Source organism: Eutrema salsugineum, unplaced genomic scaffold (genome assembly GCF_000478725.1).
Source record: "Eutrema salsugineum unplaced genomic scaffold, Eutsalg1_0 scaffold_6, whole genome shotgun sequence".
NCBI classification, from domain to species: Eukaryota; Viridiplantae; Streptophyta; class Magnoliopsida; order Brassicales; family Brassicaceae; genus Eutrema; species Eutrema salsugineum.
The window spans coordinates 6,664,741-6,691,486 of record NW_006256547.1 but is presented as its reverse complement, the minus strand read 5'-3'; the positions used below and the strand labels follow the sequence as shown (position 1 = coordinate 6,691,486).

Genomic DNA, 26,746 nt, shown 5'->3' with positions numbered 1-26,746 from the left:
AGACAGCTAAGAGTTTCTTGCAAAAGCCAAAGCTTTTATTTTGATGCCCCCCCCAAAACAGAAATCTCTCAGTCTTCACGTTACAATGTACTTAACATTTCGACCACAAACTGACAAAATCGTATAATATACACGTACACAAACCGTATATTATATGCTCTTCTTCTTCTTCATCCCTTAAAAACTACACAGATAAATAAACCAAAACCTCTTCTTCCTCTCTCTCTCTCTCTCTATCTCTCTCTCTCTCTCTCTCACTCAATGTTGCCTCTTATCGTCCTCTGCTCTTTCCTCTCTCTCTTCCTCCTCCCGCCGGTGAATCTCGCCGCCGTCAATGATGACGAGTACCTTAAGCTTCCGTTACTACGCAAATCTCCGTTTCCTTCTCCGACGCAATCACTGGCTCTAGACACTCGCCGTCTCCATTTTCTCTCTCTCCGCCGGAAACCAGTCCCCTTCGTCAAATCGCCGGTGGTCTCCGGCGCATCTTCCGGGTCGGGTCAATACTTCGTGGATCTCCGAATCGGACAACCGCCTCAATCTTTACTCCTAATCGCCGACACCGGAAGCGATCTCGTTTGGGTTAAATGCTCCGCCTGCCGGAACTGCTCTCTCCATTCTCCGGGCACCGTCTTCTTCCCTCGACACTCTTCCACATTCTCTCCCGCTCATTGCTACGACCCGATTTGCCGACTTGTACCCGAACCGGGTCGGGCTCCGAAATGTAACCATACCAGGATCCATTCCACGTGTCCTTACGAGTACGCTTACGCGGATGGTTCATTAACTTCCGGTTTATTCGCTAGAGAAACGACGACGTTGAAAACAAGCTCCGGTAGAGAAGCGTATCTAAAGAGCGTCGCTTTCGGATGCGGGTTTCGGATCTCGGGTCAGAGCGTATCGGGTACAAGTTTTAATGGAGCCCATGGAGTCATGGGCTTGGGTCGGGGGCCCATTTCGTTTGCTTCTCAGCTGGGTCGTCGTTTCGGTAACAAGTTTTCGTATTGCTTGATGGATTACACTCTCTCTCCGCCGCCGACGAGTTACCTCATCATCGGCGACGGCGGCGGCGGAGTTCGATCCGACGCTGTTTCGAAGCTTTCATTCACTCCGTTGCTCACGAATCCATTGTCCCCGACTTTTTACTACGTTCGCTTGAAATCGATTTTCGTTAACGGCGCGAAATTACGAATCGATCCTTCCGTTTGGGAAATCGACGACTCAGGTAACGGCGGAACCGTCGTGGACTCCGGCACAACTCTCGCGTTTTTAGCTGAACCGGCGTATCGATCGGTAATCGCGGCAGTGAGACGACGGATCCGGCTCCCGATTGCGGCGGAGGTTACACCGGGATTCGATTTATGCGTAAACATCTCCGGCGTTTCGAAACCGGAAAAGATCATGCCGCGGCTCAAATTTGAATTAGCCGGCGGCGCATTGTTCGTTCCGCCGCCGAGGAATTACTTCATCGAGACGGAGGAACAGATCCAATGTCTGGCGATTCAATCGGTGAATCCGAAAGTTGGGTTTTCGGTGATCGGGAACTTGATGCAGCAAGGGTTCTTGTTTGAATTCGATAGGGATAGATCACGGCTTGGTTTTTCTCGTCGCGGTTGCGCTTTGCCGTGATGATTTTCACCGGAATATTCTGTTTCGATTTACTCAAAGATTCTTTTTATCGTTTTCACTTCTTTTTTTTCCCTCTTGGAAGTACGAGAATGGGTGACGGTTCACTATTACCGAAAATAGGAATAAAATAATCTTTTTGGAGTTTGTATAATTTCGGATTGGGAAAAACAATATCAAAAGTATCACTGTAAAAAAAGGGCCAATAAATATATAAATATCACGTTTGTTGTTAAAAATGTTGGATTAGTCCTGTTTTTTATAATAGATGTTAGGAATTATATGAGGAAACTATATAGATATATTTGGAATATGAACCATTGAAACTACAACATAATAAATAAATTACTAAGAGACAAATAGATTAAGACTTATTTTATAGAGACAAATAGATTAAAACTTACTTCTTATAATTTAAACTTTTCTCTTACTTTAACTTTTACGACTTAAGTTTCCAAATTTTCAGAAATAAAGTCTCCAGACTCTCCATATATTTGTTGTGAAATATTTGATTAAACAGTGCATTTTTAAAAACAAAATAGCTTTTTGGTGTAAGTATTTTAAAAAGAAATAAATTCACTTATTTTCGCCAAAATAATAGCTAATTTTTTCAGCTTTTTCAATAAAATTGAATAATGAAAATTGGGAAAGATAACAAAAATATTTGATTCTCTCATTCAACCTACTTTTGTTTTGTAATAATTGTACAACTTTTTGCACCCAAGATTAAGATACTCTTTAAAAAACAGTTATTCAAAATCTGGATCAATTTGGGAAAAAGAAGAGTATTAACACATATCAGCCTAAAAATGGTTAATTGGCCCAAAATGACTTTTGGCCCAAACTGCCTTGATTCTTTTTATCTAATATCTATTACAAATCCATAAGGACACTGAGTCCACCCTAAAGCCTAATATAAACAGATGAATTCTTTTTACATATCCAACGTTTAAAGTATAAACTTTTTATCTGAACTTTTAATTCAGATAAATCGAAAATTTTCGATCCAACCCAAACATAGAAAATATAATATCCTGAAAACGGAATTAAGTTTAACTTCTAACACGGATATTATAGTAATACGTGTTCTATATCCATGAAAATGAAATTGAAATCGAATTCAAACATAGTAAACAAAAAACTGAAATAAAAACATGTAGATGTTTTAAACAATTAAACACACATGACACACCCCATATGAAAACAAAGTCATATCAAACCAATCCATATTCTAGAAGTTTTAGTTTGGTTGCTATTTTTGAATACCATTCTTTTTTCTTAAACAAGAAATGCTCGGAATAAACTACACTGAAATCGGGACTAAAACCAACTTATTTAAAATGACTTCCAAAATGATTTTATATAAAACCATTTTCTTTAGAAAGACTATCTATACACAACAAGATACCGGCCAAATAACAAAAGCGTCTTGCGAATTATAGTATTTGTTTTTATCATACAGTTATAAACTATGAATATATGTTAGTCGAAAGCTGATCTGAATGTAATTATAGATTAAATTATCTGTTGTGATCTATGCAGTACGAGCTAACTTGCCTACTTGAAAAAGTGTTATTTTTAGCGAGCAGTATACTGTTTATTCACAAAATGTTAAGATTTATGATATGCAAATTTAATTTTAAGACGTAACGAATGGAGTAAGCATGGTGTCATGATGATCAAAGCCCTAAAAGAGCACCCACCGCTCGGGATAATGTTCACAACTCGTAACCAAACTTTTTTGCTATTAAGAATTTATATTCACTTTTAAAAAAACCTTAAAATATTAAGAAAGTGCAAACACACTCGTATATGTATGTATATAATATACATGTAAATGGGTGACATAAGAAGGCTACAAATGGCCACAAATGTGAAAAAGTGAAACGCAAAGGGACCAGAGACAACCCATGCGTGTGACCACAAACTGATGCTTACTTATTCCTTATGCCTATATATATAAATAACAATATTTTTAAAAAATAAGTAAATATATATATATGTATATCTATATTAAACATACACACATGTGCAAGGACTCCCATGTACAAGCAAACTGATTTACATTATACTTTATATTTGCTTCCATAAGGCATACCTCATTCCACGTCACCGTTTCATATTTGCAATATTGCATCTATGTTATTTATACAACTCGAAAAACAACTTCTCCGAAAATTTGCTCATTTGCTTTCAAAATGTCTACACTTTTCCAACTCATAAAACAAAATGTTTCATATTCTTCCGAATGATGAATGAATTCTTAATATGAAAAACTTTGGTTACCGATATTGATTAATGTCGTCTTTATTAATTCAAACATGATATATAGTATAATGAATTGTAGTTAGTGAATGTGAAGTTACTCGTACATAAATCACAAGCACATAATATATAGTTATCTACAATATAATTGAGACAATAATGAATTCCGCCATCATGTAGAGCACGGTCAACCACTCTCATGTTATATATGTTATTGCTTTACTAGAGAAGAAAATAACAGAAAATTGAAAGAACACTAAAGGAAATCAAGAGTTGTTTTCTCTCCAATGTTCTAGTTTTTTGTTCAACAACATGCATTCTACCAAATTGAAATGATAATTATTACTTTTAAATAGTTAAAATAATATATGTTTTGTAATTGTCCCAAAAAACCTTCAATCAAATGGTAATTAATATCTAAATTTATATATTTTTTGGGTGGCTTGCAATAATAATTCGTTTGACCAACATAAGATGCATCCACACTCATCCTCATAAATCGTTTAGTAAGTAAATTTTTTTGTGACATATCTGTTATTTCCAAGCGTTTAGCCATCGTCTGATATGGCAAAACATAACTCATTTATATGGAGGGTAACTTATCGCAAGCAGTGCCGTGCGAAGGTTTATAAGAGCTTAAGACAAACTTAAAAAATGGGGTTTTTTTTATTAAAAAAAATAGAGATTTTTAATAAAAAAATATAATATAATTTAAAATTATATAAAATATTCAAAAATAAAATCTTAATCTAAAAAAACTAATTAAAACATAATTTGTTTTCCTTCTTTTTCAATAAACTCTTTCACCAAACTCTCATAATCGAAGTCTCTAACTAGTTCTCTTTCTATAGATATGATAGCTAGGCCATTCAATTTTAAATCTATTTCTTTTTTTTTCTCGTTTTATAAACAAAAATAAAAAAACATCTTATGTAAAAAAAAAACTCACACCAATTTTAAACCACTTAACCACCTCTTAAGAAAATGTGGGTCCTAAAAAATTTACATATATTGGAGACTTGAGGCGAAAGCCTTTTTCACTACATGGTAAGCACGTCTCTGATAATAACGTTTACTAGCATTTTCATTGTCTACTTAGCCTCAAGTATCGTTCAAATGTGCTTGCGATTTATGATGGATCGAATTAAGCGATACAATATGTTGTTAGGAAAAAAAAGATATCATGAAAATGCCATTTATTTGTTTGAGAAAGGTTAAACGATAAAAAAGACAACTGAGTTAGTTTCCAATAGCTCTCTTGAGATTAGACACTGTGAAGTCTATTAAGATGAAACAAATGTGTTATTCTGAATAATTTCCTGTATTGTAAGACTGTTGTAAGTATCTAGTTTAATTTATAGAGAGTATAGGAATATATGTAATTATACGGTTCTCGAATACAAAGTCTGGTAAGCTTCTTCTCACATAACATGTTCTAAAGTGGTAACCTAGGTTCAGTACTCGAATTCAGGCCTGTTCGTTTCGTTTGGTTTTAAATATGATATATAATGGATGTCAGCTAGTGAAAGTCTCGTATTAAATATTCATACAATTATAAAACCCCGGCATAGTGGGGCTGGCCCGCTGGGGCATGTTATACACATAGTTCATGATGTTATATACCACATTATTGAGATTAGGTTTGATACGACAATAGAATATATGTAAGTTCAGGCTTATATTTGTAATAGATTTGATGAAGGAAAGACTTTGATATATGATCGAAATCAGAGATTGACTCCTAAACAAAAAAAATAATTGTCACTACTATGTATAAAAGGTATATGTCTCGAAAATCAGTTTGAACTCCCTCTATATATTTAGAATATTATAACATAAAATTAGTGAACAATTTTTTTTCTCTTATATTGTGCTCTTTTTAAATTACATAAAACTTGATAAAATACCTCTTAAGGAGATTTTTAGGCTATCTTGTGGCTTCCTGTGTGGAGTGTGGTGGAGGAGTTCGACCTTGATTCCAATGGGATACAAATATGAACCAGTGAACAAAACAACAAAATATTACGTGAAACACCTAAAAATAGAAGGACACTTTTGTTATGAATCATGGTCTAATGTCTCTAATGCATGTACACACGTTTATTAAAGACCCTTGCACATAAATATATATGTATGTAATTTGCATGTAATGGTGTCGTCATGACTCATGAAGACCTTTTCACAAATATGTTTGTGTTTAGTCACAAATTCTCGAGTAAATGGACAACTTCTGGTTAGAATTTTAGATACATATAAATTTCATACATACATACACATATATATATATATTATATAATATGTCCACTCACAGTTATTTATTTATTTTTTTTGTTCAGAGGTCCACTCATAGTAATTAAGACAAAATAAATTAGTGATTTTTGTAGTAAATTGTATTAGTGATGTCGTTGTGTTACCATTCGAGTTCAAGTTCGTATATTGAGTTGCATGTTATAGAAAAATAGTAGTAACGCAGCCGATATTTCAAGTGTAAAGAGTCATTATTACATATTCTTTTTTTTTTTAAGGGTCTTCAAACTAATACATAATCCAAAGAGTCACTAATCATATTCTATATGCAGAGCCGTGCTTATAGTGTATTGCAAAAGGCATTTACCTCAAACCTCCAGACAATATAATTAATTTTAGGGCCCCTAAGTACATAATATCTTTCTAGACACGATAACCAAAGTTTCCCAAATATGTCTCAGATCTACTTTCTCTTTCTCTCAAACCTAATTATTTACCAGAAATAACCAACTTTCCCCTACCTCCTCCTTCCCAAACCAGAAACCTCCATGTCTCCTCCTCTCTTCTCCACCGGAATCCCTGCTTTTCCTCCTACAATGTCCATTTCCTGCTCAGTTTCAAGCCTCATCTCTCCTTGGGGAGTACCTGCTTTGCTACTCTGAAGACCGAAGACCTGAAGAACGAAGACCTGAAGCTTCTTTCCTTGAAGACCTCTCCTTAAGATGGAAGCAAATATGATAAAAGAATGAAGATTATCGAAGATTTCTAGCTTTTGCTAAGATAGTTTTTACCCGTACTCCAAGAAGCTCGCCTTAAAGATTTTTAACAGACGAAGCCTTTCTCTGTTTTGGCTGTTTCGTTTATTTCTGAAAAGATCTTTCCCCGACTTCTCCCTTCACGGAAGACATCTCAGCTTACTCAAAAGCTAGTTTACCTACTTCCGGTTTCATCCGACTGAAATGGACAACTCCAAAGAAGACTCGAAGATCTCTCAGATGGAAGAGGAAGATGATGAAATTATCGAGCTTCCCCATGTCGATAACTCTCATCTAATAGCCAGATTCAATCGCAGCCTGGTTGGAAGAATGTTTAACCAGAACATCAGGAGCACGGAGGCTCTCATTACCTTCATGCCCAAGGCCAACATCTGGGATGTAGAAGGCAGAGTCCACGGAATAGATCTGGGGAACTCCAGGTTCCAGTTCGACTTTGACTCTGAAGCTGACCTCCAAAGAGTTCTAAACAAGAGACCATGCCATTTCAACCGCTGGTCCTTTTCCCTTGAACGATGGATCCCTCATGTAGGAGAATCTTTTCCGAGTAATATGGTTTTTTGGACCAAGATCTCGGGGATACCAACTCACTTCTGGCTTGAAGATAACTTCCGTACCATCGGGAAAACGCTGGGAGAAGTGAAAGCTGTCGATGCAAGAGCAGCCAGGGTGCAAGTTTCGATAAACGCTGATGCACCTCTTAAGTTCACTGCAAGAGCAAGACTTCAATCTGGCGAAGTTGTCAGAGTTAAAATCAAATATGAGAAGCTTGAACGGTGGTGTCTAACATGTAGACACATCTCACATGACGAGAGAACCTGCCCTATGCTATCTGAAGAACAAAGAAGAGAAAAGATGCGCGAAAGAAAAGCTGAAAGGAACCTGGCTCTTGCTGCTCGGGATGACCAAAACCGTGAAAGAGACATCCTCAATATCCGAAGACAGGCCGGACATATTTCGGTTCCCAATCGTGAAAGAGGTTCTGGTGTTCAACACCATGAGGAGACTCGCCCTCTTACAGCGGCTGCAATCGAAAATAGGTACGAGGTTCCCAGAGATGGGAGGGACCTGCGCAACCAAGATGTAAGAAGAACTGAGGAGAGAAGAAGCGAAAATGTATGGAGCCGCATTGAGACAAACAGAGACTACCGCTCGGAAGCTCGGAGGTATGAACGCCGATCTGTGCCTCAGGAAGATCAAGCCCCTCGTCATAGAGATCCTCCTGACCTAATCGAGAACACATATAGAAAGAGAAGATATGAAGAGTCTTTCGTAGCAAGCAAAAGAAAAGAAGATAAAAAAAACGAGAGGGAACCTGGCTTTTTCAAGGATCCGCGTGGAGATAAGCCCTCTGCTAAGCTTCCGCCAAGGCCAAAACTGTCCTCTGACTCTCAACGAACAATCTCCGATCCTCCTGCTCGACAGGATGCTAAGGCCAAACAAGGAACTACTTCCCCTGAACATGTCCGCAGCCGTCCTTTCCGTCTCAACCTCCTAAGTAAATCTTCTGGTCTGAGCAACAGACCAAGCGCTGAGATAGGTGAATCATCCGAAGCAGGGAGCTCGGCAAAGAAGACTCTCATTTTTGACTCGGGCATCCCATACGAAGCTTCTTCTCATCATTTGCCAGATCACAACCTGAACCATACCGAAAAATTGATTCCATCTCAGCCCATTTCTACCAAAAGTTGGTATGAACAAACGCTGGAAGAAGAAAATGAAAACCCCGATCCAATGGAGGAAGACCTGACTAACACTGCTGCTATGGAAGGTCCCACTGAAGCTCTCCATGATGTTGATGCGGAATTCCAGGAAAATCTAAAAATTGCAGAGGAAGAACTCATAGATGAAGATACCCAAGTCGACCCTGATTTCACTCTACCCTCAGACTCGGTTGAAGGCATTGGAGAGGAGGATGAATGGCTTAACGATGACGATTTGTATGATGAAGATGAATTGAACAAATTGCTGAAGGGAGATGACTTACTAGGCGATGATCTAGGGCAAGCGGAGAATGACGATTTGATGGCTGAAGGGGAAATTCACGTGGAAGAGGAACCAATTAAACAGAGGCCATCGTGGTGGAGAAGTCCTCCTAAATGGTTGATGCTCAGGAGCCAAGTCCAGGTGCCGGCGCCGGAAAAGCTGGTCGGAACACAAGCAGGAAGCACAAGATATCGAGGTCTCCAGCAAATCTGGGAGTATCACTGCGAAAAAGAAATCTGGTGTTGGGCCGAGCTTCGCCAAAAGGCAAGGGAAAAGGAAAGACTGCTGGGCCAGGCCCAAATCCTCCTGAAGAAAACTCTGAAAAGCCCAAGGGAGACAAGACTGCTAAGGGCCTCAAGTCCAAAGGCCCATCTTCTTCTGGTTTAGGGGAATCCCAGAAACCAGCAAACCGGCCCAAATGAATGTGATTGGATGGAACTGTCAGGGCGCAGGAGCCGACCTGACGAAGGATCATCTTGAAGAGCTCCATAAATGTTTTTTCCCTCGGTTTTTATTTTTATCAGAAACAAAGAACAATCGGATATTTATGCAAGATATGCAATTGTATTTTGGCTATGACCATGTTTGTACCGTTGAACCAAGAGGTCTAAGCGGCGGTCTAGCCCTTTTTTATATGGATGAACCTACGGTTTCTATTTCCTATTCAGATGAGCACTTAATTGATGTCGAAACTACTCTAGACGGACATAAAATTTTTATGACTTTCGTCTACGGAGATCCGGTGATTAAAAACCGAGAAAATGTGTGGGAACGACTTACTAGGATGAGTCTCAACAGAAAAGAGGCATGGTTTATGATAGGGGACTTTAACGAAATAACGGGGAACCACGAAAAACGGGGAGGGCGACGGAGACCGGAGTATTCATTTATTCCCTTTCGGACTATGCTAGATCATTGTGGAATGCTAGACTTCCCGTATAAAGGAAACTCATTCTCATGGGTCGGGAAGAGACGCTCGGGCAAAGTCAAGTGCCGTCTCGATAGAGCCGTGGGAAATGAAGTCTGGCAATCGAAGTTTTCCCACACTTCTGTGGAGTACCTTAAAATGTGGGGATCTGATCACCGTGCTGTCTTGGCCATGATAAAAGTGGACAATCGAAAGAGGAAAAATTCATTCCGATTTGACAAGAGATGGCTAGGAAAACCAGGATTTAAGGATGCAGTAATATCTGGATGGGGCTCTTTTGATGGAATCCCACGGCGGGGGTTCCACCAAAAACTCGGAAAAAATGATAGAGAAACTCAAAAATCAATTAGATGCAGCACAAGATGATGAGAACTCGACATTGGAGGAGATAGAGGATATCAGAAGGAAACTCTGTGCCGCTCTCCGCGAGGAAGAATCTTTCTGGAAACAAAAGAGCCGCGAACAATGGCATAAGGCGGGGGACAAAAACACGAAATTCTTCCATGCTCTCACTAAACAAAGGAGGACTTGAAATCGTATAATTGCTTTGAGAGATGATAATGGAAACTGGGTAGAGAATGCAAATGGCATAGGACGGGTGGCTCCCCAATATTTCCAAGACCTGTTCACCTCGTCACAACCCACAGACCCAGAAACTGCCCTCCGGTATATTACCGAGAAAGTTACAGAGTCTTCTAATCAGCTCCTGCTAAGAGAGCATTCGGAAGCAGAGATTAGAGCATCCCTCTTCGATATCAACCCAGATAAAGCCCCCGGACCTGATGGAATGACAGGCAAATTTTACCAAAAGTTCTGGCAAGAGTTCCGCCATGATATAGTGAAATTAGTGAAAGACTTTTTTAAATCGGGATCCTTTGATCCTAGACTAAATCAGACAAATATATGCCTTATCCCCAAGAAAGATAAACCTCGAGCGATGGCGGAATTTCGCCCAATTAGCCTTTGTAATGTGAGCTACAAGATCATCTCGAAGCCCATGTGCAAAAGACTGAAAATGACGCTCCCTAACTTGATTTCGGAAACTCAATCGGCCTTCATGGCTAGACGTCTTATTACAGATAACATTCTGTTGGCACAAGAGAATTTTCATGCCCTACGTACTAACATGGTATGTAGGGAAAACTTCATGGCCATCAAGACTGACATGAGCAAAGCATACGACAGACTAGAATGGAGCTTCATCGAAGCCCTTATGATCAAGTTAGGATTCTCAGAAAGATGGGTCAGACTCTTGATGTTCTGTATCTCTTCGGTTTCATACCAAGTTCTCATAAATGGAAAACCGAGGGGTAAAATTATACCGTCCAGGGGATTGCGACAAGGAGACCCCCTTTCCCCATTCCTTTTTATCCTATGTACGGAGGCCCTTATCTCACTTCTTAATGGAGCAGAGACAGAACAACAAATTTCTGGGCTACAAGTAGCTCAAGCGAGCGCACCAGTTTCACACCTCTTTGCTGATGATAGTCTGTTCTTTTGTAGAGCGGATATCCAGCAGGGAACCGAGATCTTCAGGATTATTAATACATATGGATCAGCCTCGGGACAACAACTTAACTTGGGCAAATCATCCATTATGTTTGGGAATAGAGTAGACCCAAATATAAAACAAAGTATCAAGAGAGCCATCAGAATCATTTCAGAGGGCGGTATGGGTATGTACCTGGGACTCCAAGAACAAATTTGCGGATCAAAGAAGAAAGTCTTCTCCTATGTCCAAGGTCGTCTGAGCAACCGAATCAATAATTGGTCGGCAAGACTTTTTTCCAAAGGTGGAAAAGAAATTCAAATAAAATCAGTCGCACAAGCCGTTCCGACGTACGTTATGTCATGTTATTTATTGCCACAAGGGGTGACTGACAAGTTGCGTAGTGCAATTGCGAATTTTTGGTGGAGCTCAAAACAAAATAGTGGCGGGATACACTGGATCGCCTGGGACAAAATCTGCATTCCTCAGGATATGGGAGGTCTTGGGTTTAGAGATTTACAGGACTTTAATATAGCCCTTCTAGCTAAGCAGCTATGGCGACTCATTCAATACCCCCTATCCCTCTTAGCTCGAGTTCTAAGAGGAAGGTACTACCGACAATCCGATCCACTAGAAGACCGGAACGTCTATTCACCATCGTATGGTTGGAGGAATATTATGGCCGCAAAACCACTCTTGAAGATGGGCTTAAGGAAGACAATTGGATCCGGTTTAAACACGAGAGTCTGGTGTGAACCATGGATTCCTGACACTAGAGCTCGACCGGCAAGAGCGGCCCCACATATTGGATACCGTGATCCGGGATTATTGGTATACTCATTTATCTGACAAGATACAAAACAATGGGATGTTCCCCTCTTACAACAATTTTTCCAACCTGAGGATGTTTCTCTCATCCTTGGGTTGAGACCTAGCCAAACCCGAACCTTGGATGGATACGCGTGGAACCACTGGAAATCAGGACTCTATTCAGTTAAGTCGGGATATGATCTGAAGGACAAAGTTAAACGAGAAAGTCGGAGCGGTGGTAGAACCAAGTATCACGGCCCTTAAAAAGCAAGTATGGAAAACCCGGTCTCCTCGAAAGATGAAGCACTTTATGTGGCAATCCTTGTCCGGGTGTGTTGCTACATGTCTGAATCTTAACTATCGTCACTTAGGCTCTACAAGCGCTGCCCCCGCTTTAGAGACCCTATAAACCACTTATTGTTTCTATGTCCCCAGGCTTTATCAGTCTGGGCGTTATCGGACATCCCGTCCCTTCCGGGTCTCTTCCCAAGCACTTCTATTTTCCAAAATATGAGCTTCCTCTTTTGGACAACAAAAGAGCTAGGCATGATGGAGCCACAAAAGGATGTATATCCTTGGATCCTATGGTACATTTGGAAAGCGAGAAACGACAAAATTTTCAACGGAAAAGACACTTCCCCGAGAGATACTCTGATCCAGGCAAAGGTGGAAGCGGAAAGCTGGAGGATCGCAAACCAACCCGAAGATGCTGAGGACGCAACTCAAGAGACCCCGTCTCTACCTCTGGCCCTGACATCTTCTCCTGAGGTCTTACGGATCCCGATTTGTAGGATTGATGCCTCCTGGACTGATCATGGACCGGTCAGTGGCCTCGGGTGGAGCTTGGAGGACGGAAGGGGAAGTGAAATTTTTGGACAACATGGATGCCGCAAAAGTCTATCCGCTCTTCACGCAGAGATGGATTGCCTCTTATGGGCTATGTCATGCTTGAAAGAAAGGCAGATTTCTTCAGTCCTCTTTATGACCGATTGTTCGGATCTCGTAAGCATGTCTGAATCCCCTTCCGACTGGCCATCCTTCAGAACTGAATTAGACACCTTCCGTCATCTTCGCGCAAGCTTCTCGGAATTCGATTTATCACATATCTCCAGAAATCAAAATATCCGGGCGGATAGTCTTGCAAAAGGAGCCCGAGCTAAGGGTGTAATTTTTTCCCACATACATCATACCGAACTGGTCGAGAATGGCTCCCGAAGCTTTTCTCCGGCTGGCCACACGTGATGTAATAAATGGGTAGATGACAAAAAAAAAAAAAAATACATAATATCTTTCATGTTGTAGTGGTTAATGTCTCCTCTTAGTTTTATATGCATCTGAGTTTAGCTATTCAAACCTCACTTATGCTTATAATAACTACTTTTTTTATTAACTTTATATTCTAACTAAAATTTGAATGATTTTTATAATTGTTTTTAGAGCTGCTTTCTATTTTACTTTTTCTATGCTATAAGTTTAATTATTTCTTTAGTTTTTAAAAATTTATTGTTTATAGGAAAAAAAATATATAACATTTATGTAAGATATTTTTCAAAAACTTAGAATTTATGTATAGATTTATATATATTTTATATCATTATTGTTACAACATTGTAATATATTTTTAAAATTTGCCTTAGGTCTCTAAACGTCTTCGCACGGCACTGTCTATATGCTTAGGCAGACGAATTCAAATTCAAATTGCATGTTATAGAAAGTATGGTACGTCGCATATTTTAGGCAGACGACTAAAGTCAAATGTTTTGATTTCCATTCAAACGGGTCGACAAAAAGACTAATACTTATGAACGTTTTTGGATATTAATATATTTTAAAGAGCTTTTTAATATCTGAAATTGTTCACCCGATTTATGAGACTAAAAATGTTAACACAAATCCAATTTTAGTTTTCATTGATTAATGCAAATTGCAAATAATATGAAAAATGACAACTAGGCGCATATCTGAGTTTAGGAGTATATTGATTACCTATTATACAATGTTTTCTGGTTTAAGAGTTCACATTAATTAAAGCCAAAGCAACTAACTGATTTGGTTTTTAAATAAACCATGCTTGTCAAGATGTAAATGATTTTAACTTTTTTCAAAGGCCTTTTGAACATGAACACTGACTTTATTTTAAAGGTAATGATTATAGTTTTCTTCCAAAAATTATTTCTTATCATATTATTCTTCATCCTAAAATTGTGACACTTTATGGACCAACAGTTTAAGCATATACTTGGCGAAGGGCATGGTCTCGTGACAATATTATATAATAGATGCAAAAAATGTATGTTTGTTATATAGTATTAAATACCGTGAAAATGATCAGATTATGTCCATCGTCATTAGGAACTAGTATTATTATTGCTGCTTTTGATATGATGTTTCTCACTTTTTTCAGTGTATAAAATATGGATTCATGATATATACTTGATGTTGATGCATTGACAGCATTGTTCATTCTTTTCGTAATTAACTGTAAGTTAGTTAAATCTAGTACCATTTTTTATTTGGAAGATTTTTTTTTTTAAAATTTAAATGGCTGAACATGTTTTGTTTTTAATAAATGGAGCAATCCGTTTTGTTTTTAATAAATACTCTCTTTAAGAAAAAACCAAATTATGTATTACATACCATGGAAAAAAGATTCATCATGTATTGTATCCGCTTTGCTTCTGTATTATCTATTTTTCTGTGATCACGTTTATATGATATAGTTAGAAATTTATTGAGCAAAACAATTAAAACTTTTTTGTTGTCAACAAAAATGAATATATGCTTGAAATTTCAAAATGTCTAACTCATCATATTTATAAGTTTATTAATACATAACTATTTTTTAAATGGCAAAAGAGAAATTTTATAAGCTATTTATTTATTTTTATATAAATTTCCGATTGGAAATATTTGAGCTTGCAATAACCGAGTAAACTTCCTTTTTTAACAAAAAAAGGAAAAAAAATAGAATAATAGCGAGGTTTAGAAATATGATATTGTAAAATCAATCTTTTAGAATGTCTTTTCATCAGGACCTATGTAAAAGAGTTTTCGATAACAGAATAATAGCGAGGTTTGTTCCAAGTTTCAACAAGAAAAAAAACAAAAAAAGAATCATGTATGTAAATCAATCAAGTACTGATAAAATAGAAGTATTATTGGAAAAAAACAAGAAGAGGAGTAAATTCAAAGACAAAATGATTTGAAATTCTTGGAGAAGGCAAAAGAAGAAGACAGCGTGGAGAAAGAGCCCAGAATGTTGAACGTCGTGTGGGCTTCACTCTGCACCACCACCACGGCACCACTCCAAAACCCTAGCTTCATACCCTATCCTATTTTTCTTAGCATTTTTCCAATTTATTGAATATAAATTTATAAATCCTATGAACTAGTAGCTCTTTTCCATTTAAAAATTAAAACACGATTCGGAAAACAAATTCCAATATCAACTGTAATGAGAAATTCACAAATACTTAGAACTCTGATACATGTTTCATTAGTTTTACTTTATCATTTAATTTTTATATAATATGCTATCCGTTTTAAATCAAATGTTGTTCTAACTCCTAATTTTTTTTACAATATAAGAAAAATAATTAAATATATTTATTACTATATCGTTTTCAAGTAAATCTCTGCAATTTTTCTTAAAAATTCTGCTTTAGAAACATAATGCCACATTTTTGGGAAACAAAACATTAGTTTAACACATAGAAAATATGTATATATCATCAATCTAATAAAATCAAGATATATTCAGATCACAATATAAGATATTCATAGGATATGTACGAGTAGGTTAAAAAAAAAAGAGAATCTCTTCGGTGCACTTAAGACAAATCTATAACTTAGAAAATCTTCATTAGATTAGATTGAAGAGGGAAAGAAAAAAAGAAAGTAAGTGGGTTTGGCTATAAGAAACGAGTGGGATTATTAATGATTAAAAGTAAAAGTCTTTTTGGTCTCTGGTCGGTCGACAATCCGTGTGTCCTGTGGTCAGTGTTTGTTTTTTTTTTTAGTTTAGTTTTCGAGTTTCCATATATTATTATGTTTTCCACTGAAACACAAAACATTAAGCAGCCAAATGAAATTCTTTTAACGCGTTGTTTCAGAACCTGATGAAAACTTTTTTGTTAAAGAATCTGATGAAAACAATAATCATGTCCTCTTCTTCGTCCTTTTTCATTTAATTATATGGATTATATAAATCCTCTTTAATCTTCTCTCTATTGTAATCGCTGCATCACATAAAAACCTCTAAAACTATATTTACATGTGTGATGTGTATGAACTCTTAAGTCTAAGGGTCCTTATGAAGATCCGAGAGATGGACGAGAAAAAAGCATGGGAGAAGAAGAGAAATATAAATACAATATAATTTTTTGAGAATTATAAATACTAGGATTAGTATTCTTGACAGATCATAAATTCATAATAGTCAGATAGATTATACACATTGTATATGTACGGAATAACTCTAATTCGACTGTTACATAATTTGATATGGTTTGCATAGCAGTGACGTTGTTTTCCCTCGTATAAATAGGGTAATTTTTTTTTTATATATCCTAAACATGATTATAGTAAGTGGAAAAAGAAGCCAAATTACTGTGAAACAGAGGGCTTAGAAAAGTAGATACATTTGCTAACATTAAAACATTATTTTAAAAACATAGTAATTAATAGTTTTTCGGATAAAATAAATAATTCATAATTGTTCATAAGGAGCCAAATCCATCAGAGAAATCCACAAGATGATGACAGCTCCCCATTTAGAAGTCGTAAAAGAAAAGTAAAGAAGATGTGCAGCACTTGCAGATTCATTTGATTTGTTAAATATTCATAATACACATACCATAAGGAAAAAAATAGTGGTCCCAAAATGAAAAGTATCAAACAAAAAATCTATAACATCTAAATCAAAGAAAATGAAACATTGGTAAAATTTAAGACAAACTCATATTGGTTTCCTTAAAAAAAAAAAAAAAAACAGATTGGTTTTAACTACAAAATTTGGGAAATGATGGATTTTGTTTTCATTAATCTTATGAAATTATTGAACCTAAATCGGGGTTGCCATTTTTTGTGACTATTAAAAATTTTAGAATCACAAAGTCATTATCATAATTTATCAACAATATTTCTCAATAACAAAAAATATTATGAATGTATATATACATTTTTTTGGCATCACTCCTCAATGTGTATTTATCAAAGATAATGGCGGTCTGATTGTACAAACCGGTTAATTTTTTTTATTATCATAATATGAATTATTCATTCGGAAAGTAATCCTTGATATTAAATAATTTTTCTCTAAAAAATACCAAGAGACACATAATATAGCACTATATATATGTGTATCCAATATCATATGGGATGTTTGTGACCTTTTTGTTTTTGTCTCTTCTTCTACAATTCTCTTTCTTCCTTCCTTCTTCCAAAGACAGAAAAAAACCAAAAATGTATGCAATGAAAGAAGAAGACTGTCTACAAACGTTTCACAACTTACAAGACTATCAAGACCAGTTTCTTCTTCACCACCATCCACAAATCCTCCCCTGGTCATCTTTACCTTCGTTTGATCCGACCCATTTCCAATCTAACCAGACCCGTTACTCTGACCCGGTACACTATTTCAACAGAAGAGCTTCGTCTTCCTCTTCTTCCTTTGACTATGCAACGGATGGTTTCGTCTCTCCTCCTCCATCTATGGATCATCATCAGAACCATCTAAGGATCTTATCCGAAGCACTTGGACCCATCATGCGTCGTGGCTCGTCCTTCGGGTTTGATGGTGAGATTATGGGGAAAATGAGCGCACAAGAGGTAATTGATGCTAAGGCTTTGGCTGCTTCAAAGAGTCACAGTGAAGCTGAGAGGAGAAGACGAGAGAGAATCAACACTCATCTTGCTAAGTTGCGTAGTATTTTACCAAATACAACCAAAGTAAGTTGTTATAAATTATCACTCTTTCCCTTTCCATATCGTTAAATGATTTAAGATTTAGCTTTTATTAATGTTCTGTGAAAATTTATCTTAAATTATGCAACCCTTACCATTGTTTAGTAGTATAGTAGTCATTGTTCATTTTTCAAAAATAATGAGTGCGTCAAGTTTGGTGTGTCGCTATAGATATGAATGTGGATTTTCAAAGTAAATATTTTTCATTTATACTTTTAAAAATATATGCAAATAAGTTAATGATATTTCAAAAACTATATTTTTCAGTTACTATTGTTTATGATAGTAGTAATTTTCGAACGCTATATTTTGTATGGTATATAGCTCAAAGATGTGGTATTTCTGTAATTATTATGAAGTATTATTCGTCTTGTGGTTGTATAGACGGACAAAGCTTCGTTGCTAGCGGAAGTGATACAACACATGAAGGAGTTAAAACGACAGACATCACTGATCACCGACACGTGTCAAGTCCCAACAGAGTCCAATGATCTGACCGTCGATTCGTCTTACAACGATGAAGAAGGGAACTTGGTGATAAGAGCAACCTTTTGCTGCGATGACAGGACTGACCTCATGCATGACGTCATCAATGCCTTAAAGTCTCTTCGTCTCCGAACTCTAAAAGCCGAGATCGCAACCGTAGGTGGTCGAGTCAAGAACGTCTTGTTCTTGAGCCGAGAAATCGAAGAAGAAGATGATGGATATTGTAGAAACTTCGATGGAGATGACGTGGAGAACTATGATGAAGAGAACAGGTTTAATCGTGTGACTTCGATAGAAGAAGCGTTAAAGGCGGTTATAGAGAAGTGTGCCAATAATAATGATGAAAATAATGAGAACAATAATAACTTGGAGAAATCATCTTCAGGGAGTATTAAGAGGCAGAGGACTAGTAAGATGGTAAATCGATGCTATAATTAGTTCTACCTGATTGATTAAGTCATCAAGTCTTTAAGTAATTAGGTCTACTTAATTAGACTTGCAAAAAAATGGGATTATGGGTTGGTGGTATTAATATTTAGTATCATTTGAGTTTTCTCTCTACTTTTTAATTTGGTTTGGGTTTCTTCTTCTATGTTTTTAATCTACGAAGGACCCTTTGTTTAGGGTTTTATAGCGATGGGCTTTGGTTTATATAGTGTACTATAATTAAGACATTTTATCGTCTTAATTTATATAGGAAATGTAAAGAGCTTTGGGTTTCTATTAATGGAGGTGTGGAATCAAGAAAGTTTTTTTTTTTTATTATGACCAATATTAAGTTCATTATATCTTCTTCTATGCAACTAAACACTATATAGAAGTACTTCTCTAACTTTCAATTACTTATGACGAAAACACAAAACAGTTGTAATGTCGAAATCACATTTTAAGTGTGCATGGGAAAATTTCGCCTCCATATATTTTTAATTTTAGTTTATAGTGGACGTTGTACGCATTGATCATAGTCGTTACATTATTTATTTTCATATATACATATACCGATATATATATATATACAATATAAGAATGTTATATTTTTCCAAAATTAGGCTGATGTAGAGAGTTATTTAATGGGAAATGTAACACTTATAACAAATGAAATCGAGAGGAGTAGATCGAATCTTTTTCGTGGGAAGAGAAAACTTAAATCTTTGTTCTATTTATAGAAACTCTTGTGGCTTCAGTTTCGGGATCTTTGCAATGCTGTCTCTTTCGCCGTTACTGTCTCCTCTCTTCGTCTTACGTTATATTTATTAGTATTATTACAGATACAGTTGCTACCACAAGCACATTACATCATATTCTCGTCACTTTGTATCTATAGGTTTCTTTCTTTTTTGTTTAGTTCCGTTTTTTTTTTTCGCTCAATCTCAACATATGACCAAACAAAAAGGCTTTCTTTTTACTTTTATTACATGAATCAAATTACACATTACTTATTAAAATATGATTTTTTTGTTTTTGTAAAATATGAACTTTTTTGTTGGTAAGTTTTAATTGTTGTTCACTGAGACCGGGGTTTCACAATTTTGACTTTTCTCAACTCTCACTCAACTAAGGAAATGAAAAATATTTGACAATAATCTATTAATTCAATACGTTTCATAGAAAGAAAAAAAAATATTAATTCAATAACAAAAAAATTCAAAAATTAGTCAGCTAGGTGGTTTATGTCTCGAGATTTTAATTATTCGGACCTGAAGAAGATGCAACACTTTCAGAATGGCCGCTGTTATCCTTTGAGATTATTTTATTATGTCTAAGCTTTATCTTATTTCTCAGTGCTGTTTATAGTTTGGCCGTATGTTTAGCTCGAAATGTTTGATTTTATGGGATAAATATTTGGTATGTTGTAGATTTATGTACTCGAAACTGACTCTATTGCTTTGACCCAAAAATAAAACTGACTCAAATGGTTTGAAACTTTAAATATCAATTTTACGATTACGAATACTTAAGGACAAACGGTGAGGAGTTTTTATGGGCCTATGTAACCCAACTTGTAGGCCTACGTTTGACCCAAAAGATCGTAATGTTTCGTGATATGCTTTCCTTTTATGAAAAAGCTTCAGCCGGTGGGGAATGCGGATTGACAAAAGGCCCAAAAAAATGTAAAAACAATGGCCTATACAGGTTTCGAACCTGTGACCTTCGCGTTATTAGCACGACGCTCTAACCAACTGAGCTAATAGGCCATCTGAACACTTTACTTCATTCAAAAGATTTATCTTTTAAAAACGCGACCTTATTAGGCTTACAAATAGAAGATAATAAAAGTGAGTAAGTGACGAATTTGTCCTATTAAAAGTTCACACGGAACAAAAAAAACTTCCTTATGCATTGTATCTGCATATGTAAAGCTATAAAAAGAAAGAAAATCATGTGCAAAGATAATTGAAAGAACACAAATGCACCTCGAGAGAAGTCCATAATGTTGAAGTACAAGGAAGTCCATATGTGGACCAATAATGTCGAACCATTTTCTTAAATAATATCTCAAACAATGCAAAGAGAAAAGCATTTACATACAGACCAATATACTTTATCTAGCTAGTTGGATTTTGTGATTAGTTTGAAACACCATAGGAATTGTATGTTCATTATTCGCAACAATGAACTTGGTTCAAAACTTTAAACATCAATGTGAAACAAAGATACGTTGGCTCCATTTGATATTATTGTGAAATGGTAGAATGATAACAAGGGACTAAAAAGGACTACGAAAATAACTTAACTATGAACTATGAAAATTGAAAAAGGACTAAGAAATAACACCTAAATTTTTTGAATAAATAACATGACAAATAACAAGGACCAAAAAAAAAATTATGAAAAATGAAATGGCCGAATCATGAAACAAATCTGAACTTGATTAGAATGGAAATTATGGAGGTTTCTATATATTGAAGGATTAGAATGAATTATGTTTAAAAAGCTTCCATAAAAGAAAATTACTTTTATCGTTAAGAAAAAATAAGATATACACAAATTACTTATGAAAATTTTCCATACTGCAATAATGATTATTTGTTTTCAAGAATCAAGATATTGAATTCTTCAAAACAAATCTTGAAATGGAAATACAAAATAGTTGACACTTATGTAGGAATGTTTAGCTTAACTGGGTGCTGAAAGTAAAGCACTAAATTGGAAATTTCATAAAGTGAACAACAATAATAAATCTGGACCCCGGTGTGAGAAAGTGACAAGAGAAGAGCTCGATGGTTCTGGCCACGACGGCTACGGTGGTAGGACCGCCGTGTTGGCCCGCCGCACGTGGTCGAGCTTATCCTCTTGTCTTTTTGACCGTTCAACGTCTTTTGTCTCTTCCTCAGTAGCTTCGTGTGTCAAGATTTTCTTACTGCACATAGATTTTTTTCTGACTGCACAGAGATATTATAAAATCATCTAACGATCAATAGATGAATGCAGAATAACCACAAGAGACCCGAATTCACATTCTAGTGACTGCAGTAAAAAAAAAAAAGGAGAAAAAAAAATATAGTGGATAATTGCAGTATAACATACATCATCAGGATGAAAAACAGGGTTTATTGAATCCGAGTTTTGTAGTTATGAAACTCTTCAACTCATCAAACAATAATGTATAAAAATCATACAAAAAAATGTATAGAAACATGACAAAATAAATAAATACATAGGTGTGGATGAGTACATAAACATATGGGCTGCATAGTTAAAGTTGGCCGACAACAGAATATCAATGAGACAATGATGCAGATTCAGTTTCTTCCCACCTGACACTTTGACCCCATTTTCATACTTTCTTTTGTCAGCAATCTATATTTTTTTTTTTGTTATAACGTCGAATAATAATAGAGTGTGTTATAATGACAATTTTTTGTGGTTGGACTGGTTGAAACGGTCCTTGTAAATGATTCACTACCCAATCGCAACTCTAATTCAAAACCCTTAATTACTTCAATTAAATTGAGATGAAGATTGGCAAAGACGCTTGAACATTGATTGGTTGTAATCGGTTTTAGTCTTCACTCTTCATACGATATTGACGCATTTAAAAGAAAAAAGAAAATTCACTTTATATTCGAATAGAATAAATTCGACTTACATCATACATGTCTTCTTCCATCATAAATCATTTAACACCTAATGGTCACGTCAGATTAAATAAGAGGGACCCGAACCTTTATTTTAATGGTATGTGACTTGTGTTCTGTCCCTTGATCTACATCTACAGTCATTAAAAGTTGATTAGTTTAATTTGATAATTCAATAGAAACTAAACAAACACGCATCATGATAATTAAAGTTTCAAGTTAAGTCATATAATATGTTGAATTATTTTTATGTGAGGCCAAACAACTAAATTAAAGTAGAGTTATCTCATACGTGGAGCACCAACATTACATTACATATGATTAGACAAGTAACCAAAGAATATTTAATTCAAAACTTTAATTTATCTACAAATCAATTGGCTAATCATTGGAACTAAGAAGAGGTTGTTAGTTTGACTAAAATTAGGACAACGGAAGCATACATAAGAAAGCATGTCTTATGCAAACTTGTAGCTCTCATATAATGATTTCATATATATATATATAAACTTTTTGATAACTGAGTTTTATTAACGGAAACTTATTAACATCGGCGATGTAAATTCTATAAATTCATGTAATTAATAAGACGACTGATCATTTTCTTCCATGCACAAAAAAAAAATATAGTTGGTTTATTGCTATCAAATAAAATATATGGTTGGTTGAAAATTTGACATCGTGCTCTATTTGTTGGACTATTTACCGTATAGCTACACCGACTACTTAACATTTAAAATTGTTTCAGTTTAACTTCGACGGTTAGCTTTTGTTTCAGTTAATGCGATTTTCACATAATAGAGAGAAAAAAATCTAAAATAAACCAGATACACTGATCGATCATAAGCTCATAAAACTATGAAAGCACGGAGATAAGGAAATAAGAAATAAGAACTGATCTTGGTTAGATTATGTGTGGGATAGCTGAATTTTTTACACCGGGAGCTAGAACTAAGGCAAAAGCCATTACAAAATTGATCCCAAAGTTTTATTGTCGATATATACAAATTTACCCCCACCAACTAAAAACATATAACCCATATCAAAACTGATTACATTTCATCCCCCAAGATCGACGGCGATTGGCAAGCAAACTAAACCATTTTTCTCCTCCATATCTCCTTCCAATCATATCAGTTTGATCCGGTTCAGCTTCAAAGTATCACCAATCGAATCAACCAAGATCAATCTTGCCAACATAGGAGCATCACAACACATCGTTTGATGATGTAAAGCTTAGCTCTTTGCTCTCTAAGAACACCACCAAGTCCTCTACTACTCGACACTCTTCTCTTCAAAACTCCCATCTTCGATGTTCTAGGGTATTTCTTTGATCGTTTTAGAGGTTTTTTTTTTTCTTTGGTAAAAGGGTTTTAGAGGTTTTAGTATTGAATATAAGAGAAAATATTATGAACAAAGAAAGGTCTTATATAGAAAATGAAGAAGACTAGGAAGAAGAAGAAGAAGAGAGTTGTGTAGGGACAACAAGTCGAAGTCGCGCGTGGAAGTGCACCCCAACCCACCCGACACTGTCTTTCACCATCCACTTGTGTTAAGTGTCACATCATTTTCAATCTTCAGAGATAGATGAGTATAATTTTTAGTAGTGATTTGTATCGATGTTGCCGTTGTACCATTATTAGAATTTAAATCGGATAAAATGTATGTATGTGTTGTAAACAATTTTATGTCGATGTTAAGATATCAAATTTTTATTAGTTGTACACTTGTACTTGTTCACAAGCCAGTATAATTCTTCGATTCTTTTATTTTTCAATCGTACTATTAATCAGGATTCAATTATGTTATGACTTATGATATTATACAATTTTAATTCTTTCATTTCACATGATTTAGTGATTAATATACGGTTTCCGATAAAATTATATTAAAAATTATCATCTCGTGATTTTTTTGGATTCTTCCCTTTCCTTATAATCATTCGGCATACATACCTACGTTAGGGTTAAACATATTTTTTGGGGGAAGAATTTTAGAGTTAAACATGAATTTGTTATTGATTGTGAAATTTTCAATAAGCTATCGTTTTATACTTTTATTTTATTTTATATGGTCACAAACCCCGAACATGTATGCCCCTCTTTGCTCCCTCTTTTATTATCCACCAAATATTTTTGACATCTTTATTTTCAATAATTTGAAATAATACAAAAGTTTTCGTCGACGAGAAAAAGCAAAAATTTAAAGCAAAAAATAATAATTGAAACTCTTAAAACTAATAATCTCGTATGTCCTTTTGTGTCCAAACGTAGCTGAATTATAAAAAATCTTGAAATTTGGAACACAATTTTAAGATTGGATTTAATCTGGACAAACTGGATCAAAATATTAGCAGTCAAACTGAAACTGTGATTTCGAAAGGGCTGATATTTGACTGATAATATGTCTGGAATTTTGATGTGGGATGTCTCTTATTTATCAATTGGACATGTTTGAATCATGATCTTATATAATGTGATAATATGTATAATTCAATTTATTTGAAAAAAAAATTAAATTCAACTATTTGGGACCTTTGCGCCTGCGGACAGTATAAAATAATTGAGTTTATTTGTGTGTGTTGGATCCACGTCAGTAATAAACTTTCCAGTCGAGTTGAAATCATGTGGTGCATTGACAACGGAGCGGAGCAATGACTATTTTGTAAGCTGCATGACATGGTCACATGGTTCTTATACACTAGCTAAAACAAAAGGTGGGTGTCTATAAACTATAATTAAAACATTCAGAACCAATGAAGTAAGTGTAATCTGCCAACTACCAAGGATTGGGCTAGTTCAGTGGCAGATTTTTTTGTTTTCGTCTAAGTAATTTTATAATTATAAAATACGAAAAAGAAATACATGGATGAAATACAAGTTTGATATCCAAAATCGGCGTTAAACACAAACCAAAAAACTAAAGCCGATACAAAAAAAAATTCTTCAAAAACTAAGCCGACAGAAATTTTTTTTCGAAAATTAAACTTAAACATTCCAAAGAAACATAGCCTACAACAAAAATCTTCACCCAAGACTACAACCGAGAACCATTGCAATTTAACCACAACAAGATTAAGGAGATAACTAATTGAGATCGTAAAGCAAAAACTAAAACTTGTTTTTATTAGGAGCAAAAACTAAATAATAGGCATAATATAATATATTAACAAGAAGCATTATTAGAAATCTTGAAACAATTACACTAAAATTGAAATTGATTAACCAATAACCAAACAAAAGTAAGTTTAATCAGTTAGTCAAATATGTGAAACATCAATATCGACTTGACTTTATTAAAAAAAAGTGTTATCTTTGATAAGTGGTAATTTGATAGTTAAATTGCAATATACCAAAAAATTATATTAAATCGTTCTAGAATAACTATGAGTTTGCTTATATGTCACAATTTTATATATTGATGATGTGGATCGTGAGCAGAGAGACTATTTTATTATGAGTTTGCTTTAATGATATATTGGTTGAGTGACTTATGAGCATTCATTGTTATATCGCCAGCCTACCTCTCTTAGTTTTTTTGGCCCAAACTCAACTAATAAAATACGGCTAAATAGAGTTTGGTGTGTAGTAGACTTTATTTTAATCAAACTTACGATAAGATGACAATACTATCACTAATTACAAATCCCGGTCCAATATCTGTGGTACATCTTGTACACGTTTTTATAAATAATAAGTTCCAGATATATCAAGTTTCAAAAGCGCTTTGCGTTTTTGGGCTTGAAGATACGAAGTAATATCTGGCCCATTGACATTAACAAGTAGCTTAGCGCATTTACTTGGACATATCACACAAAGACACATGCAAAAAGTATCTGTATTTTTTTTTTTTGGTAAAAATAGTATATGTTAGTTTAACTCTGTTTAACGGAAGTGCCAAGTAGTTTAGTTTGGAAAAATAATGATGATATTTTACAAAATGCGTCTCCTAGAAGTGTTGATTTGTTCCAACGGAAACTGTTTGTCAAATGTTTTAACGGTTCAAACAGAATTGAATCTTTTAGATTCTAGATTTGGGATTAAATATTATGCAGGTCGCATTTCTGGTCAATTCTTGATTTATTTTTCTTAAT

General features: G+C 35.3%; 4 protein-coding genes and 1 non-coding gene across 5 annotated transcripts; 2 read left to right on the top strand and 3 right to left on the bottom strand.

Annotated features, from left to right (window-relative positions):
• The first annotated feature begins 105 nt into the window (after positions 1–105).
• Positions 106–1,844, top strand: LOC18012772 (aspartyl protease family protein 2). Its single transcript, XM_006395570.2, has one exon. It carries the CDS (start codon positions 262–264, stop codon positions 1,627–1,629), a length of 1,368 nt encoding a protein of 455 aa, XP_006395632.1. The 5' UTR covers positions 106–261; the 3' UTR covers positions 1,630–1,844.
• Positions 1,845–17,541: 15,697 nt separating this feature from the next.
• LOC18012771 (transcription factor AIG1) lies at positions 17,542–19,338 on the top strand. Its single transcript, XM_006395569.2, has 2 exons — positions 17,542–18,073; positions 18,473–19,338. The coding sequence occupies exons 1-2, from the start codon at positions 17,588–17,590 to the stop codon at positions 19,010–19,012; spliced, it is 1,026 nt and encodes a 341-aa protein (XP_006395631.1). The 5' UTR covers positions 17,542–17,587; the 3' UTR covers positions 19,013–19,338.
• A 1,357-nt stretch (positions 19,339–20,695) lies between these two features.
• On the bottom strand, positions 20,696–20,769 carry TRNAI-AAU. The gene has a single exon. It is a non-coding gene; the product is annotated as a tRNA-Ile (tRNA).
• Positions 20,770–21,716: 947 nt separating this feature from the next.
• On the bottom strand, positions 21,717–22,350 carry LOC112083389. Its single transcript, XM_024151113.1, is given in 3 exon segments — positions 21,717–21,744; positions 21,746–21,912; positions 22,333–22,350. Coding segments are annotated over 3 exon segments (213 nt in total).
• A 1,184-nt stretch (positions 22,351–23,534) lies between these two features.
• On the bottom strand, positions 23,535–24,033 carry LOC112083535. Its single transcript, XM_024151672.1, has one exon. The coding sequence runs from the start codon at positions 23,958–23,960 to the stop codon at positions 23,838–23,840; it is 123 nt and encodes a 40-aa protein (XP_024007440.1). The 5' UTR covers positions 23,961–24,033; the 3' UTR covers positions 23,535–23,837.
• Positions 24,034–26,746: the final 2,713 nt, after the last annotated feature.

What these genes read in the sequence shown, in the direction of transcription:
- LOC18012772 (XM_006395570.2), top strand. Translation starts at nt 262, where the DNA reads ATGTTGCCTCTTATCGTCCTCTGCTCTTTCCTCTCTCTCTTCCTCCTC.
- LOC18012771 (XM_006395569.2), top strand. Translation starts at nt 17,588, where the DNA reads ATGTATGCAATGAAAGAAGAAGACTGTCTACAAACGTTTCACAACTTA. An exon ending in TTTTACCAAATACAACCAAA is followed by an intron (nt 18,074 to 18,472) that starts GTAAGTTGTTAT and finishes GTGGTTGTATAG; the next exon opens with ACGGACAAAGCTTCGTTGCT.
- LOC112083535 (XM_024151672.1), bottom strand. Translation starts at nt 23,960, where the DNA reads ATGGGAGTTTTGAAGAGAAGAGTGTCGAGTAGTAGAGGACTTGGTGGT.